The sequence below is a fragment of the Sus scrofa genome, chromosome 4, assembly GCF_000003025.6.
Source record: "Sus scrofa isolate TJ Tabasco breed Duroc chromosome 4, Sscrofa11.1, whole genome shotgun sequence".
Taxonomy (NCBI): domain Eukaryota; kingdom Metazoa; phylum Chordata; class Mammalia; order Artiodactyla; family Suidae; genus Sus; species Sus scrofa.
The window spans coordinates 40,318,299-40,334,791 of NC_010446.5; the positions used below are offsets into that span (position 1 = coordinate 40,318,299).

The 16,493-nt window shown below is 45.6% G+C and overlaps 1 protein-coding gene across 3 annotated transcripts in view; it reads right to left on the reverse strand.

The window, feature by feature from the left end:
- The window catches only part of PTDSS1 (phosphatidylserine synthase 1), a 78,224-nt gene that overhangs the window by 20,423 nt on the left and 41,308 nt on the right, over window positions 1-16,493 (reverse strand). For all 3 annotated transcript variants that reach the window (XM_021089073.1, XM_021089074.1, XM_021089075.1), the window contains 3 exons: window positions 12,087-12,228; window positions 8,812-8,924; window positions 4,887-4,952 (listed from right to left, as the gene is read on the reverse strand). In XM_021089073.1, the coding sequence (XP_020944732.1) occupies window positions 4,887-4,952; window positions 8,812-8,924; window positions 12,087-12,228 (321 nt within the window). The remainder of the gene's footprint in view (window positions 1-4,886; window positions 4,953-8,811; window positions 8,925-12,086; window positions 12,229-16,493) is intronic.

The window sequence follows — 16,493 nt, forward strand, 5'->3', positions numbered from 1 at the left end:
GCAGCTGTGGCTCCGATTCGAACTCCAGCCTGGGAACTTCCATGTGCCTCAGGTGTGGCCCTAAAAACACAAACAAAAAGAATGTGAGGAGGTTATTATGAAAATTGGGGTACCAAAGTGTTCCGCTTGGTATGTGTAAGCTGGGTGCAAAAGCCAACCTTGAGAAGCGGAGGAAGCTTCCATTTGCTACCACAATGAGCTCTGGGGTTCAGCGATTGCCACAGCCTGCCTGCATCCCACAGATGCTGCCCCACAGGTGAGATGCCTCAGGGCATGGGTCAGACACTCTCCTGCCAGCCAGGAGCTGGCACTCCAACAATAGAACCAAGATGTCTATACATGTGACACAACTAGGATACAATCCTGTAAGTAGCCAAGAAGTGTTGCAGACATTCAGGCGTGAGGCTTTGGCTAGGAAGAACTTTCCAGAAGAGAAAAAGAGTCTGCTCACTCCTATTAAGGCCAAAGCCTGGAAGCCTTCCTTCCAGGAACAAGGGTTCCAACACCTTTTCTTTAGAAGGCAGCCCAATTCTCTCCTTGGGAAGCACAGCCTCAGGGGGTCCTGCTGACCCTTCCCCTCCCCCTCCTGCCTCCCCTAAGGCAAAATCCAACTCACAACCTGGGCTCCTCCTCTGCTGCCTCCTACCTCCACACCCTGATAAGGCCGAAGTCATTTCCAAGTTAGTGAAAAGAAAGCTTTAGGGCTTTGCATCTTTATAGGTATACGGAATTGTTAACGGAAATCAGACATTTATGTGCTTGCTATTTTGATGGATGAAAAAACCGACAAAATGAAAGTGAAGTTAAAAAAAAAAAAATGCCCGTATTTCATTCATTTTAATGGCTGAGTAATATTCTATTGTGTATATGCACCACATCTTCTTGATCCACTCCTCTGAATGAAATACAGGCATTTTTAGCAACATGGATGGACCTAGAAATTACCATGCTAAGTGAAGTCAGCCATACAATGAGACACCAACATCAAATGCTTTCACTGACATGTGGAATCTGAAAAAAGGACAGACTGAACTTCTTTGCACAACAGATGCTGACTCACAGACATTGAAAAACGTACAGTCTCCGGAGGAGACAGTTTGGGGGGTGGGGGAACGTGCTTGGGTTGTGGGATGGAAATCCTGTGAAACTGGATTGTGATAATCATTATACAACTACAGATGTGATAAATTCATTTGAGTAATAAAAAAAACTTAAAAAAATAAATAAATGGAATGACACATTTAAAAAAACAAAACAGGTTCACATTCAAATTTAAAAAAAAAAAAAGAAAAAGAAAGTGAAGTAAGCCAGAAGGAGAAAGACAAATACCAAATGATATCACCTATATGTGGAATCTAAAATAGGGCACAGATGAACCTATCTATAGAATAGAAACAGACTCACAGACACAACACAGGGATCAGACTTGGGGTTGCCAAGGGGGCGGGGGAGGGAGTGGGGTGGACTGGGAGTTTGGGGTTCGTAGACGCAAACTATTACATTTAGAATGGATAAGCAATGAGGTCCCGGCACAGGGAACGACATCTAATCACTTGTGATAGAACATGATAGAAGAAAATGTGAGAAAAAGAATGTATATATATGTATGACTGGGTCACTTTGCTGTACAGCAGCATTTGACAGAACACTAACTCAAGTATAATAGAAAAATTTTTTGGAGTTCCTGCTGTAGCTCAGTGGTAAGGAACACCACGAGTATCCATGAGGACGTGGGTTCCACCCCTGGCCTTGCTCAGTGGGTTAAGGATCCAAAGTTGCTGTGAGCTGTGGTGTAGGTCACAGACTTGGCTCGGATCTGGTGTTGCAGCGGCTGTGGCGTAGGTCGGCAGCTGTAGGTCTGATTCAACTCCTAGCCTGGGAACTTCCATGTACTGCAGGTGCAGGCCTAAAAAGCGAATAATAATAATAATAATAAAATAAAAATGTTCATTAGAAAAAGAAAAAAGACAAAATGAGGGCAACAAGGAAGGAGGGAGGGGATAGGGAAGAAGAGGAGAAGTGGTGGCCTTGAGGGACAAACATCAGAGAAGAAGCTGGAGGCAGCTTTACAGCACGAAGAAGACTCAGGGAAGGACTTTAAAACATGAAGAGAAAATGCATGTAGAAAGAAGATGTGAGGGAGTTCCCATCGTGGCACAGTGGTTAACGAATCCAACTAGGAACCATGAGGTTGCAGGTTTGATTCCTGGCCTCGCTCAGTGGGTTAAGGATCCGGTGTTGCCGTGAGCTGTGGTGCAGGTCACAGGTGTGGCTCGGGTCCTGCGTTGCTATGGCTCTGGTGTAGGCCGGTGTCTACAGCTCCAATTAGACCCCTAGCCTGGGAACCTCCATATGCCCCAAGGGCAGCCCAAGAAATGGCAAAAAGACAAAAAAAGACAAAAAAAAAAAGAAAAAAAAAGAAAAGAAAAAAAGGTAGATGTGAGTGGCAGAAGAACTCAAAAGGAGGAAAGATCCCCCTTCCCTGGATAAGACAGTAAGAGGGCAGAAGGCAGAGGGGAGCCTCCCCCCACCACCGCAGCCCCACCACCACCGCAGCCTCCCCCCACCACCGCAGCCCCATGACACAAATATACTAGGAATCTAGCAGATGTGAAAATTCTCTCTCCCTCTGGATCACTAAACAGAGACATCCAATCCATACTATCACCCTTCAAGCTACTTCGGGTAGGAAAATTAGCGTACATCACAGAATTTATGAGAAAGAGTGACAATGGCCCTTTGTCTTTTGGGCAGAGAGCAGTGGGAAACTTGCCTAAATCTAACTTGAGTAACCCCTCAGAATCTGGAATGAGAACTGGACACACACACACACACACACACACACACAGAGAAAAATGTTTGGAAGCAATAACAATGCAATACTAGCAGCAATTATCGCTAAATAGTTGATGTCTTTGGATGATCTTTTGTTTCTTTTTTTTTTTTTTTTTGTCTTTTTAGGGCTGCACCCCCAGCATATGGAAGTTCCCAGCATACGGGTCAAACTGGGGCTGCAGCTGCCAGCCTACACCAGGGCCACAGCCATGTAGGATCCAAGCAGCATATGCCACCTACATCACAGCTCACAGCAAGGCCAGATCCTTAACCCACTGAGTGAGGCCAGGGGTCAAACTTGTGTCCTCATAGATATTAGGGTTTTTCCTCTGAGGGATTCCCAGGCCAGGGACTGAATCTGAGTCACAGCTGCAACCTAAGTTGCAAATGTCGCAATGCTGTATCCTTTAATCCACTGCACTAGACTTGGGATCGAAGCCTCACCTCTGCAGCAACCCAAGCAGTTGCTTCTTGGGCCTCTCCTGCAGCATATGGAGGTTCCCAGGCTAGGGGTTGAATCAAAGCTGTAGCCACTGGCCTACACCACAGCCACACCAATCACTGGCCTACACCATAGCCACACCAATGCCAGATCCGAGCCACATCTGTGACCTACATCACAGCTTATGGCAACCCCGGATCCTTAACCCACTGAGTGAGGCCAGGGATCAAACCTGCATCTTCCTGGATGCTAGTCCTGTTTCTGCTGAGCCACAATAGGAACTCCATGTATTACTTTTTAATGGGAGAAAAGTTATCTGTTGGAGGAGTTCCCATTGTGGCTCAGTAGGTTAAGAATCCAACACAGTGTCCATGAGGATGTGGGTTCAATCTTTGGCCTTGCTCAGTGAGTTGAGGATCCAGCATTGCTACAAGCAGGGGTGGAGGTCGCAGATGTGGCTGGGATTTGATCCCTAGCCTGGGAACTTAAATATATCAACAGGTGTGGCTAAAAAGAGAAAAAAAAAAATCTGTTGTTTTCATCAGATTTTCTTTATACGGATCACACTCAATTTAGAACCTAGATTAGGTCCTGAATCTAAGCTCTCTGAAGACTGAACTTCACATACAGACATCTCTGGAGCTTTGGTTGCTGGATAGGAAGGTGTTGATGGTGTTTAAGGAGAAGGACCACTTGTCTAAGACAGTGAAGAGGGTCTTACCTGTAACACTGGGCCTTTAACCGGATAACCTATGGTTTCCTTCAAATTATTTGAATACTAATGAATTGAGGTACAGCATTTTTATCTGTCACGAGACAATAAATTGCGACCATGTGACTGTGTTAGTTCTCTTTGGGACAATAAAAGCAGACTCTGGTATTCAACAAGCAGCTGTTTTGGGGGGGTCTTCTTGGTGTGAAAGTAACATGAAGTGTGGGAAGGCCCATCATGAGATGTTATTCCAAACTCACCATCGATTTCAGAGGGAATTCAGACAATTCATTTTCTGTCTAATTTATTTCAAGAAACAAGGTCTCCAAGTTCTATGTGGGAAATATCTTTTGATTTCCTAACTTTGTTTTTTTTTTTTTTTTTTTTTTAAAAAAGCAGTTTCTACACCCTTTCTAGAAGTTGACAATTAACTATTCTAAACTGAAATCAGGAAAGGAATGTTTAAAAAAAATGAAAGCTATACAAAAGCAACATCTAAGAGTTCCCATTGTGGCTCAGTGGAAATGAATCCGACTAGTATCCATGAGGATGAGGGTTTGATCCCTGGCCTCGCTCAGTGGGTTAAGGATCCGGCGTCTCTGTGAGCTGCAGTGTAGGTTGCAGATGTGGTGTCGATCTCGAGTTTCTGTGGCTGTGGTGTAGGCCTGCGGCTATAGCTCTGATGCGACCCCCTAGCCAGGGAACTTCCATATGCCGCAGGTGTAGCTCTAAAAAGCAAAACACAAATCATAAAACACAAACAAAAAACACACAAAAGCAACATCTAGCCTTCCCAGGAAAGCTGCACTGCCAAGGCACTTAATATAATAGGATCAAGGTATAACCAATGAATTTTAGAGGCTAAAATTTAAACGCCCACAATAACAAATTACTCACCCAAACACCCAGCACTGTGTTCCCACGCGTTTGCACTGCGTGTCGGTGAGGTAAGCATAGTACTGTCTGAAAGAACAAAGGTGGAATTCACTGAGAGCTTCTGGAAGACCAGCAAGTCAATATAGAATTAAATCACTCTGACAGCAGGAATATAAAAAAATGCCTGCCTTGTTCCACATACTCAGCCTGCCTGGTCTAGTTCTAGTCAAGGGAGCAGGAAGCGGGTGCCTGTTAAAACATTCCTGTAAGAGGCTAAGAATCTGGATTGGGTTGGTGCGAGGGGCACATGGTTTAAAGAGCCAGATGACTGGCAAAGGCAGTCTTGATTCAGACGCAGACTCCCACAGCCTTGAGCCAAAGCCACCTCAGGTGGGTGCTTCTGTCTCTCTCCAGGGAGGTGATTTCAGAAGGTCACGTGCATGGTCACCTCTGGCTTTTCCTCTAGGACAAAGGTGGCTGTTCCTAAGCAGGCAAGAAATAGACTCATTTTTGGTTCTCAGAAGCTGGAATGGGACTGGAGCTGCATCTCACTTTCATGGAGGGCAATGACTTTGAATGTTACTGACAGGATCCGGAAAGGGGCGATGCCATGGAGATGAAAGCTCATTGCAGCATCCATCCAATAGAAAGAAATGCAGGATGAGCCACAAATGCCACTTAAGATTTCTTTAATAACCACGTTAAAAAAAAAAGAACAGATGGAACTTCCTGTTGTGGCTCGGGGTTAACAAACCCGACGAGCATCCATGAGGGTGTGGGCTTGAGTCCTGGCCTCACTCAGTGGGTTAAGGATCCAGAGTTGCCATGAGCTGTGGTGTAGGTTGCAGACGCAGCTCGGATCTGGCACTGCTGTGGCTGTGGCATAAACCAGCAGCTACAGCTCGGATTTGACCCCTAGCCTGGGAACTTCCATATGCCACAGGTGTGGTCCTAAAAAAGACAAAAAAAAAAAAAAAAAAAAAAAAGGAACAGATGAAATTCATTTATATATATATCCAATATATTTAAAACATTATAAAGAAGTATTTTGGCGCTCCCATAGTGGCTCAGCGGTTAACGAATCTGACTAGGAACCATGAGGTTGCGGGTTCGATCCCTGGCCTTGCTCAGTGGGTTATGGATCTGGTGTTGCCATGAGCTGTGGAGTAGGTCGCAGATGCGGCTCAGATCCCGAGTTGCTGTGGCTCTGGTGTAGGCCAGCAGGTACAGCTCCAATTAGATCCCTAGCCTGGGAACCTCCATATGCCACGGGAACAGCCCTAGAAAAGACAAAAAAAAAAATTCATTCAAAGATCTTCTCAAAGCAGAGCCAAAAAGTCCAACCAAAAAGAAAGAAAACAGAGACATGGTGCGTATGTATGATTCCCCCTCCCCTTTTAGGGCTGTAATTGTGGCATATAGAAATTCCCAGGCGAGGGGTCAAATAGGAGCTACACTGCCAGCCTACACCACAGCTCACCGCAATGCCGGATCCTTAACCCACTGGCCAAGGCCAGGGATCTAACTGGCATCCTCATGGATACCTGTTGGACTAGTTTCCAATGCGCCACAGCAGGAACTCTTGGTGCGTATGCAACGATTTATACTGAAGCCTACTGAGCCTTCTCTCCTTATTTAGGGCCTGGCATTTGCTATTTGGATGGCTGTGTTAAAACCCATTAGAGCACTTCCACCTTTCCAAGAAGGTTGTCAAAGGATCTCCTTACACATAAAGAGCCTTAAGAAGGGGAAGAACACAGAAAGTGGCTAATTTTTCAACAAAAACAAATAGTGTGAAAACCCATAGGGTTTGGCAAAAATTTGGAGGAGCTCTCAGAAAGTCCAAACACTGGATTTTTCAGTCTCTGGTTTAGTCTCTAGTTTTTGTAATGAAATGTCTAACAGTTTTGAAATTTTATGATAAATCACATGTGATCTGCTGTTCCGTTTAATAAGTGATTTCTTTCCCTGCTTAATGACTTGTTGATTGCTCCTAATTTCATGAAGAGATGGCTGCTAATCTTTCCTGAAAATGAGTGTAAGCCTCAAATTAAATCAGATTTTAAATTTGGCAGAGAGGCTCCAAGCCACCAAAGGAAAACAGCATTTGTGAGATGACCACTTCAACAGTCCACTGGTCTATAAAGTGCCAAAAGGATGCAGTTTACCAACTGTTACTTTGCTGTTTTTACACATATAATAAAATACCTGTCAGAGTTCCTGTCATGGCTCAGTGGAAATGAATCCAACTAGGAACCATGAAGACGAAGGTTCGATCCCTGGCCTCGCTCAGTGGGTTAAGGATCCAGCATTGCCATGAGCTGCAGTGTAGGTCGCAGACACAGGTCAGAGCCCATGTTGCTGTGGCTGTGGTGTAGACTGGCAGCAGCTGCAGCGCAGATTGGACCCCCAGCCTGGGAACTTCTATATGCCAGGTATGGCCCTAAAAAGCAAAAAAAAAAAAAAGAAAAAAAAGAATTTAGTTTTTCTACAGCTTCTGAAGAGCGAACTCAGTTGCTGAGTTTGTGTCTGTATCAGCTGAGCAGAGACCCAGGGCGTTTGTACCAATCAAGTCCAATACTGCATACTAGTTAAAAAACCCAAATGCCATTTTGAAATAGGAACAATTAAACAAAACAAAGTGTTTTGCTTTGAAGTTCACAGGGACTGGTCCATACGAGGGACACCTCTGAATAGCGCCTCATCCCTCGGCCTGCGTGAGTCATGCAGCCAGGGGAGGGGTGGCATGAATACCCAGGCATGTCCCCACTGTCCCTGGAGGACTACAGGAAGGACACTTTTAAAAGGAAATGAACTGAATTGCCTCTGAAAGAGCTAAGTCTCATTCTAAAAATAACATCATGCATGACTTCAATCCACCATTAAAAACATTTGTATTTTTCAATAATCTCATTAAAGAAACCTCAGATCTCTGTTACTCATTTTATTTTAAATAGGATGTTACGAGATTTAAAAAAAAAAAAGAATGGGAGTTCTCTTTTGGTTAAGGATCTGGTGGGGTTTTTTTTGTGTTTTTTTTGTTTTTGTTTTTGTTTTTGTTTTGGCTTTTTAGGGTTGCACCTGCAGCATGCAGAATTTCCCAGGCTAGGGGTCAAATTGAAGCTGCAGCTGCCGGTCTACACCACAGCCATGGCAATGCCAGATCCCAGCTGCATCTGGGACTTACACTGCAGGTCACAGCAATGCGGGATCCTTAACCCACTAAGTGAGGCCAGGGGTCGAACCCGTGTCCTCATGGATACTAGTTGAGTTCGTTACCGTTGAGCCACAATGGGAACTCCAAGGATCTACTGTTGTCACTGCAGTAGCTCAGGTCACTTCTGTGGGAGGGGTTTGACCCTTGGCCTGGGAATGTCCACATGCCACACATGCAAGCCAAAAAACCCTAAGAAACTAACGACCTTCCCTCCCTAAAAAACAAAGAACAGCAGTGAAGATCATAATGGTGTGAGGTCTTCATGTTACAGAGGTCTGCGAAGCAAAACATTTTCTTGAGAGCCTGGACTCATAATTCTTTTTTTGTTTTTTTTTTCTCTTTTTAGGGCTACACCCGCAGCATATGGAGGTTCCCAGGCTAGGGGTCTAATTGGAGCTGCAGCTGCCAGCCCACACCACAGCCACAGCAACGGAGATCCGAGCTGCGTCTGCGACCTGCACCACAGATCATGGCAACAATGGATCCTTAACCCACTGAGCGAGGCCTGGGATCGAACCCGCATCCTCGTGGATACTAGTCAGGTTCGTTACCTGACTAGTCGGGTTCCCGACTAGTTGCTGAGCCACGATGGGAACTCCTGGACTCGTAATTCTTTAGAACGATATTTTCATGGAAAAATCTGCTCCTCATGTGGCTTCCCTTATGTACACAGGAGAATACAAAGCAGGTGAACGCACTCAAATGATGGTCAGACTAACACAGAATTACCTCACTGTGGGAGCCGTGATGCCACCGATAAAGAGAATTCTACACCAACTTAACGGATGGCTGGCTTGGAACACAAAGATGTGTTTCAGGAAGAAGGTATTCAACTCAGTCAGCTGCAAAAGAAGAGGCGTGAGTCAGCTTGATGCTTCTTGCTAAGTCATGATCACCTAGTCCACCAGTGGGCAGTCTATAGCTGGAAATAACTGGTACATTCAAAGCATTTTCAGAAAAAGTACTGGGGAGTTCCCACCGAGGCTCAGCGACTAGTCGGGAACCCGACTGGTATCCATGAGGATGTGGGTTTGATCCCTGGCCCCGCTCAGTGGGTTAAGGATCCGGCGTTGCCGTGAGCTGTGGTGTAGGTCCCGGATGCGGCTAGGATTCTGCATTGCTGTGGCTGTGGTGGAGGCCAGTGGCTACCGCTCTGACTGGACCCCTAGCCTGAGAACCTACATATGCTGCGGGTGTGGCCCTAGAAAAGACAAAAAAAAAAAAAAAAAAAAAGGTATTGGGTCTCAAAGGATTGTCATTTAAACCAGGTAACAGCCAGGACAACATGAGCACCAACGAGGCAGGGGTCTGGGGGAGGTGCTGGGTGGTGAGAGGGGCACAGGAGTCGCCAACCATCTGCCACGTTTCCAAGTCTGCATGATTGTCACTTAGCTCATGTGTGAGATCTGCTGGGACAGTTGGGAGAGAGATGCTTTAAGGACAGTGAAATCCCGAAAACTAATCTATGCCCCTTGGAACATCTCTGCAGCCTGACGGAAATTAGGCCAGGTCTAAGAGAGGTCTGCCTGCAGCAAAGCAAACTGTCTAATAATCAAAGGAAGCTGGAGGTATGTGCCTGAGAGATGACTGTGGACTTGCTCAGCATGTGCCTGGAACTGAGCGGATCCTCCATCAACGGCAGCTCTTAAAAGTGGGTATGGAGGGGTTCCCGTTGTGGCTCAGCAGTAAAGAACCCAACTAGTATCCATGGAGATGCGGGTTCGATTCCCTGGCCTCTCTCAATGGCTAAGGATCCAGTATTGTTGTGAGCTGTGGTGCAGGTCGCAGGTGTGCCTCGAATTCTGAGTTGCTGTGGCTGTGGCATAGACTGGCAGCTACAGCTCTGATGTGACCCCTAGCCTGGGAACCTCCATATGCCGCAGATGTGGCCCTAAAAAGCAATAAAAAAAAAAGTCGGTGTCTCCACTTTTGGTCCAGCCTTCACCCGGAAGGGGGACTGCTCCCCAGGGATGGTGCCTGTGGTCACTCGTCACATGACCAGTCTTTGCAGCACAAAAGAGATGTCACCGGATGTGCACAATGCCTGTTGGCTCCTGCGTGTCCCCTCCAGATTAATCAAAGGGCAGAGATTAGGAAAGGTCACTGCTTTAAGAGCACATGCCATGGACTGGTAGATGCATTTCAGTGACATAAAATGTGCACCCTTCCCCACAGTGCTGACCTGAAGGTTATAAAATAAAAACGGTTCACTCGTTATCACCACACAGGGAAAGCTGACCCCAGCAGTGCCCACAGCCGAGGGGACAGTGGGTTCCGAGGAACGCCTCTGTCCCAGTGTGCACAGTGCCATCTCTCTAGGACAAATCCAAATTCCTCCTAGGTCCTCATAATACAAGAAAACCTCTACCTTTCCTGACATTGCCCAGTAAAGTAAATCTTAATCACAATCCAATTACATGCACTTTTTAAAAAAGATTTTAGGGCTGCACCCTCAGCAAGTGGAAGTTCCCTGGCCAGGGACTGCATCTGAGCCGCAGCTGCCACCTATGCTCAGGATAAAGGACACCAGGGTCCTTTAAGCCAGAGCACTGGGCCAGTGATCAAACGCACACCTCTGCAGCAACTTGAGCTGTTGCAGTCAGATTAACCCACTGCGCTGCAGTGGGAACTCCTGCATGCCGTTTTTAATACCTAATGACTTCTGCAAACTATCCTAACTATTTAACTATTCACATTCACTTTCACTCTGTAGCCACAAACTCCATTTATTGAGATGGGTGTTATTATTCCCCATCTGTGAGCAAGGACTGTCTGTCTCTCAAGTGACACATGCCGATTTTCTCATTCTATTGGGAGTATTTGATACAAATGTGTTCAAAATATAACGTCTGATGATTCTAAAAGACCCTTCAGGTGAAAGATGGTTTCCCTCAGTTAGTTTCCCAAAGCTCTGAAGCAATTAACCAGGGGACAAGAGGGTCAATAAAAAAGGCTGGTGGGGAGTTCCCGTTGTGACACAGCAGAAATGAATCCGATTAGGAACTGTGAGGCTGTGGGTTTGATCCCTGGCCTTGCTTGGTGGGTTAAGGGTCTGGCGTTGCCATGAGCTATGGTGTACGTTGCAGATGCAGCTCAGATCCTGAGTTGCTGTGGCTGTGGCATAGGCTGCCAGCTATAGCTCTGATTCGACGCCTAGCCTGGGAACCTCCATATGCCTCAGGTGTGGCCCTAAAAAGCAAAACAAAACAAAAAAAAGGCGCCTAGTATCCACGAATATGTGCCTAGTATCCTGGCCTTGCTCTGTGGGTTAAGGAGCCGGCATTGTCTTGAGATATGGTGTAGGTTGCAGATGCGGCTCAGATCTGGCCTGGCTGTGGCGTAGCCCTTGCCTGGGAACTTTCATATGCCACCAGTGTGGCCTAAAAAGCAAAAAAATAAAATAATAAAATAGGATTGGAAAACACAGACACTTGGTAATCCCTTTCCGAGACCCCTGGCTGTGTGAATCACTTCCGTCTGCTTGGAAGAGAGGCTCTCTCCACCGCTGACATGGCTCCAGAGGACCTGGGTTCCCAAAGGGCTCCAGTCCCCACAGGCAGCAGAGGGCTGCTTTATCTAGCACTCCACAAAATTACCCAAAGTGGTAACAGATGAGACACAATTTTAAAAAATCAAACATTGAATTCGGACTGTTAAGAAAGTGCCATCCATGTGCTGCCTTGGTCCCAAAGATGACCATTCGAGAAAGCAATCCAACACCTAACTCACTGGGTGAAGGATGCTGAGCACAACGTTTCAGGAATTTTAATGTTTCCCATTTGTAATTCAAAGATCCATATTTTAAAACATCTCGCGATGAAGCAAGACCTTGGCTGTAATAGCATTACTTTGTTTAATTATTCTACCTATCAGCTGCGGAAAGAATATTACATCTTCTAAAGCACGGAGCTGATAAGTCATGTCAACGAGCATGAACGCCACATTTCAGGATGGTTTTGGCTATTTGGTGTTTGCTCCCTATTTCTGAGCATCTTTCAAAATACCTGCCAGATGATCATGAAAAGGTATACTCCAGCCACTCTCTGAAATGAAGATTTGGGGTCAAACCATCGAACGTAGGTCCAGCTAGCAGGAGTGAACTGGAGCACGGCTCTTTTGATTTTCCCGGTGGTGGTGTGGATATCCCTGTGAGAAGAAAACGGCTCTGGTGAAAATCCAGAGAGATTGGATGGGAAGAGGGGGACCATGAGAAAAAAGTAAAAAACGTCATGGACTGGGAGTTCCTGTCATGGCTCCATGGTTAATGAATCTGACTAGGAACCATGAGGTTGCAGGTTCGATCCCTGGCCTCGCTCAATGGGTTAAGGATCCAGTGTTGCCGGGAGCTGTGGTGTAGGTCGCAGACGTGGCTGGGATCTGGTGTGGCTGTGGCTGTGACGTAGGCTGGTGGCTACAGCTCTGACGAGACCTCTAGCCTGGGAACCTCCATATGCCGCGGGTGCGGCTCTAGAAAGACGGAAAAAACAAAAAACAAAAAACCACATTGGCATGGACTATTTCATAAGCAGTGCCAAAACAAACAGATTCCTTTCTATCCGAAGGTCTCTCCAATGAGGGTCTCTATTCACAGGCAAAGCACTGAGAACAGTACACCCAGAGGGGAGCATCAGTGATGAGAGAGGTCAGGCTGTGGCGGGGCCAGCACAGCCCTCAGTTTGTGAACTGGTGATGAAAGATGCTGGGGACATTAAAGATGACCGCTTGGGAGTTCCTGCTGTGTCTCAGCAGGGTAAGAACTCGAACTAATATCCATGAGGATGCAGGTTTGATCCCTGGTCTTGCTCAGTGGGTTAAGGATCCGGTGTTGCCAAGAGCTGTGGTGTAGATGGGCAGCTATAGCTCTAATGAGACCCCTAGCCTGGGAACTTCCATATGCTGCAGGTATAGGCTTAAAAAGACAAGACCGGGGGGGAAAAAAAAAAAAAGAAAAGGAGTTTCCATAGTGGCTCAGTGGTTAACGAATTCGATTAGGAACCATGAGGTTGCGGGTTCGATCCCTGGCCTTGCTCAGTGGGTTAAGGATCCAGCATTGCTGTGAGCTGTGGTGTAGGTCGCAGATATGACTCGAATCCCACGTTGCTGTGGCTGTGGTGTAGGCCAGCAGCTGTAGCTCCGATTGGACCCCTAGCCTGGGAACCTCCATATGACGTGGGTGTGGCCCTTAAAAGACAAAAGGCAAGAAAAAAAAAAAGACAACCACTTGGAACAAAGCCAGGAAGAGTGAGGATGTCAGCAGGACACAACTGCCATCCACGGTTCATCCCCCACCATGGGGCACTTCGGTATAAAACAGAGAACATGCTCCATATTATTTGACATGAGCATCTCTTTACCCTCTTTCTTCCTCAGTTAAGTATCAGTGAGTAGTTTGGGGTGATGAACAGTGATCTTTAACTTTTCTTGGTTTTAATCCTAGAAATCATTCAGTTAAAAATTTCAGGAGTTCCTGCTGTGGCACAGTGGGTTAAGAATCCAATTGCATGGCTTGGGTGGTTGTGGGGGTGGGGGTTCGATCCCCAGCCCCACAGAGTGGGTTAAAGGATCCATTGTTACTGTAGCTGTGTCTTGGGGATTCACTACCTGGGCCGGGAACTTCCATATACGGCAGGTCAGACAATTTAACAACAACAACAAAAAATCACATTCCCATGACAGAAGCAAAGAGTCCCCCATTTCGCAAATGAACAGTGAGGCTCAGAGAAGAACTGGCTGATGCCAGCTCCTCTTCAAAGCCTCAGAGCTGTGGGTATATCCTGGCCTTCTTGTGTTAGACCAGGAGAGCCAAGACCCAAGGGTAATAGCATTTAACAAAAAAAATTTTTTTTTAGGGCTGCACTTGCTGCATATGGAGGTTCCCAGGCTAGGGGTTCAATTGGAGCTACAGCTGCCATCCTATGCCATAGCCACTGCAATGCCCGATCCGAGCCTCATCTGTAACCTACACCATAGCTCATGGCATCACTGGATCCCTGACCACTGATCGAGGCCAGGGATCGAACCCGCATCCTCATGAATACTAGCCGGGTTCGTTAACCACTGAGCCAGGAAGCAAACTCCTGGTAAAGATCTTTTAATTCAACAAAGATGTGTATCAATGACCTTTAGGTCTCAGACACTGTGCTAAGTGCTGAAGGCACAAGGATGTGCCTTTTTGGGAAGGATGAACAGGTCAAGCCTTTCATTCTTGAGGAAGGGGGAGATGGGGAGGGGGGAGGGAGTAGAAGGAAACCAGGTTTGTTCCTTCACTCACTCACCTACCCATCAACATGCACACAGCAGAAAATCTCCCAGCAAGAAGATTCAAGGCACCAGGGTAACAATGATATAGAGAATACCCAAAAATAAATGAGTGATGAAAAACCTGTATTTAAAAAAAAAAAAAATCAGTGAAGCTTCATGGAAAGAGGTAGAGGAAGATGGGACTAAATAATGATACAGTGTGATGGAGAAATGAAACACTGAATGTAGTGAAGAGGTGAATCCAGCTTAATCTATAACCATCCATAGGTTTCATGTACTTTAAGAGGCCGGCGGGATGTTTCTGTTTATTCAGTGTGCTTATGTCTTGGGAACTTGACAATTCTCAAGTTGTGTTTGAAGCATAAATGTATGAAAATATGGAAACATAATGGAATGTTTAAGGAGCCAGACAGCTTGATGCGCATTCAGGCTCGGGTGCTCGCTGGGTGTCCTTAGGCAATTCCTAAACAGAAATCTCCGTACCATCATCCCTAAAATGAACAGAATGGTAGTGTCTACCCTGAGGATTGATGTAAGGCTCAAATGAGATACTGCCTATGAAGCTTGCTTGGAGCACAACTGAGGTTTTTTTGTAACATTATGTGTTAAAAAGTGTCAAGTCAGTGGCCAAAGAAAGGATTATTAAAGAAAGGGATGGTGAAAACTGGTTAATGAAATATAATAACATTGTGAAATCTCCTTCTCATGCTATATACCAAAATAAATTTCAGATGAGAAATTAAGTTACTTATGATAGGAGCTCCTGTTGTGGCTCAGCAAGTTACGAACTCTACTAGTATCTATGAGGATGTGGGTTTGATCCCTGGCCCCACTCAGTGGGTTAAGGATCTGGTGTTGCCACAAGCTGTGGTGCAGGCCAGCAGCTGCAGCTCTAATTTGACCCCTAGCCTGGAAACTTCCACATGCCACATGTCCAGCCCTTAAAAAGAAAAAGAAAAAAAAAGAACCTCAAGGAAAATACAGGTTAACACTTATGTAAACAAAAAGATTAACAGCTTCTGAAATTTAAACAAAAAACCTCCCACAAATGAAATTAAAAGGGAAAATGACAAAATGGAAATAGTCACGTTAATCCTGTTGTGGCTCAGCAGAAATGAATCTGACTAGTATCCATGAGGACACAGGTTTGATCTCCGGTCTCACTCAGTGGGTTAAAGATCCAGGATTGCTGTGAGCTGTTGTGTAGGTTGCAGACGTGGCTCAGATCTGGCATTGCTGTGGCTGAGGTTTAGGCCAGTGGCTACAGCTCTGATTCAACCCCTAGCCTTTGATCCTCCATATGCCTCAAGTGTGGCCCTTAAAAAAAAAAAAAAAAAAAAAAAAATGGATGAAGTGCTAATATCTTTAATCTATAATAAGCAGGGAAAAAAAAAAAAGAGGAAAAATCCAAAAGAGACTAGAAATTCAATGTAACACAATCTTATGTAGGATGCAATTGACAAAGGTTTTAAAATAAAATTCAAAGAAACAGTGATGTGGATATATATGTACATTGACATATGTAGGCAAGAATCTAATCTGGTGTATTCAACTTCTAACAACTCATTTACAGAAAAAAAAATCAGAGATGCACATAATGATACATGTTGAAGAATGTTTAGTCTAGCTTTCTTTATAAATGCAAAGTGAAAGCTTCAAAACAACTAAATAACCATAAAAGAGAACTGGTTAAATACTTTGATTTATCCATATGATGGGATACAAAGAAGCCATTTAAGATTTTATCTTAGGAGTTCCTGTCGTGGTGCAGCAGAAACGAATCCAATTAAGAACCACGAGGTTTGGGGTTTGATCCTTGACCTTGCTCAGTGGGTTAAGGATACAGTGTTGCCATGAGCTGTGGTGTAGGTGGCAGATGTAGCTCGGATCTGGTGTTGCTGTGGCTCTGGCATAGGCTGGCAGCAACAGCTCTGATTAGACCCCAAGCCTGGGAACCTCCATATGCTGCAGGTGTGGACCTAAAAAGAGGCAAAAAGACAAAAAAGACAAAAAAAAGAAGGGGATGGGGAGTTCCTCTTGCGGCTCAGCAATAATGAACCCCACTAGTATCTGTGAGGACTGGGGTTCAATCCCTGGCCTCGATCAGTGGGTTAAAATCTGGCCTTGCCGTGAGCTGTGGTGTAGATCCC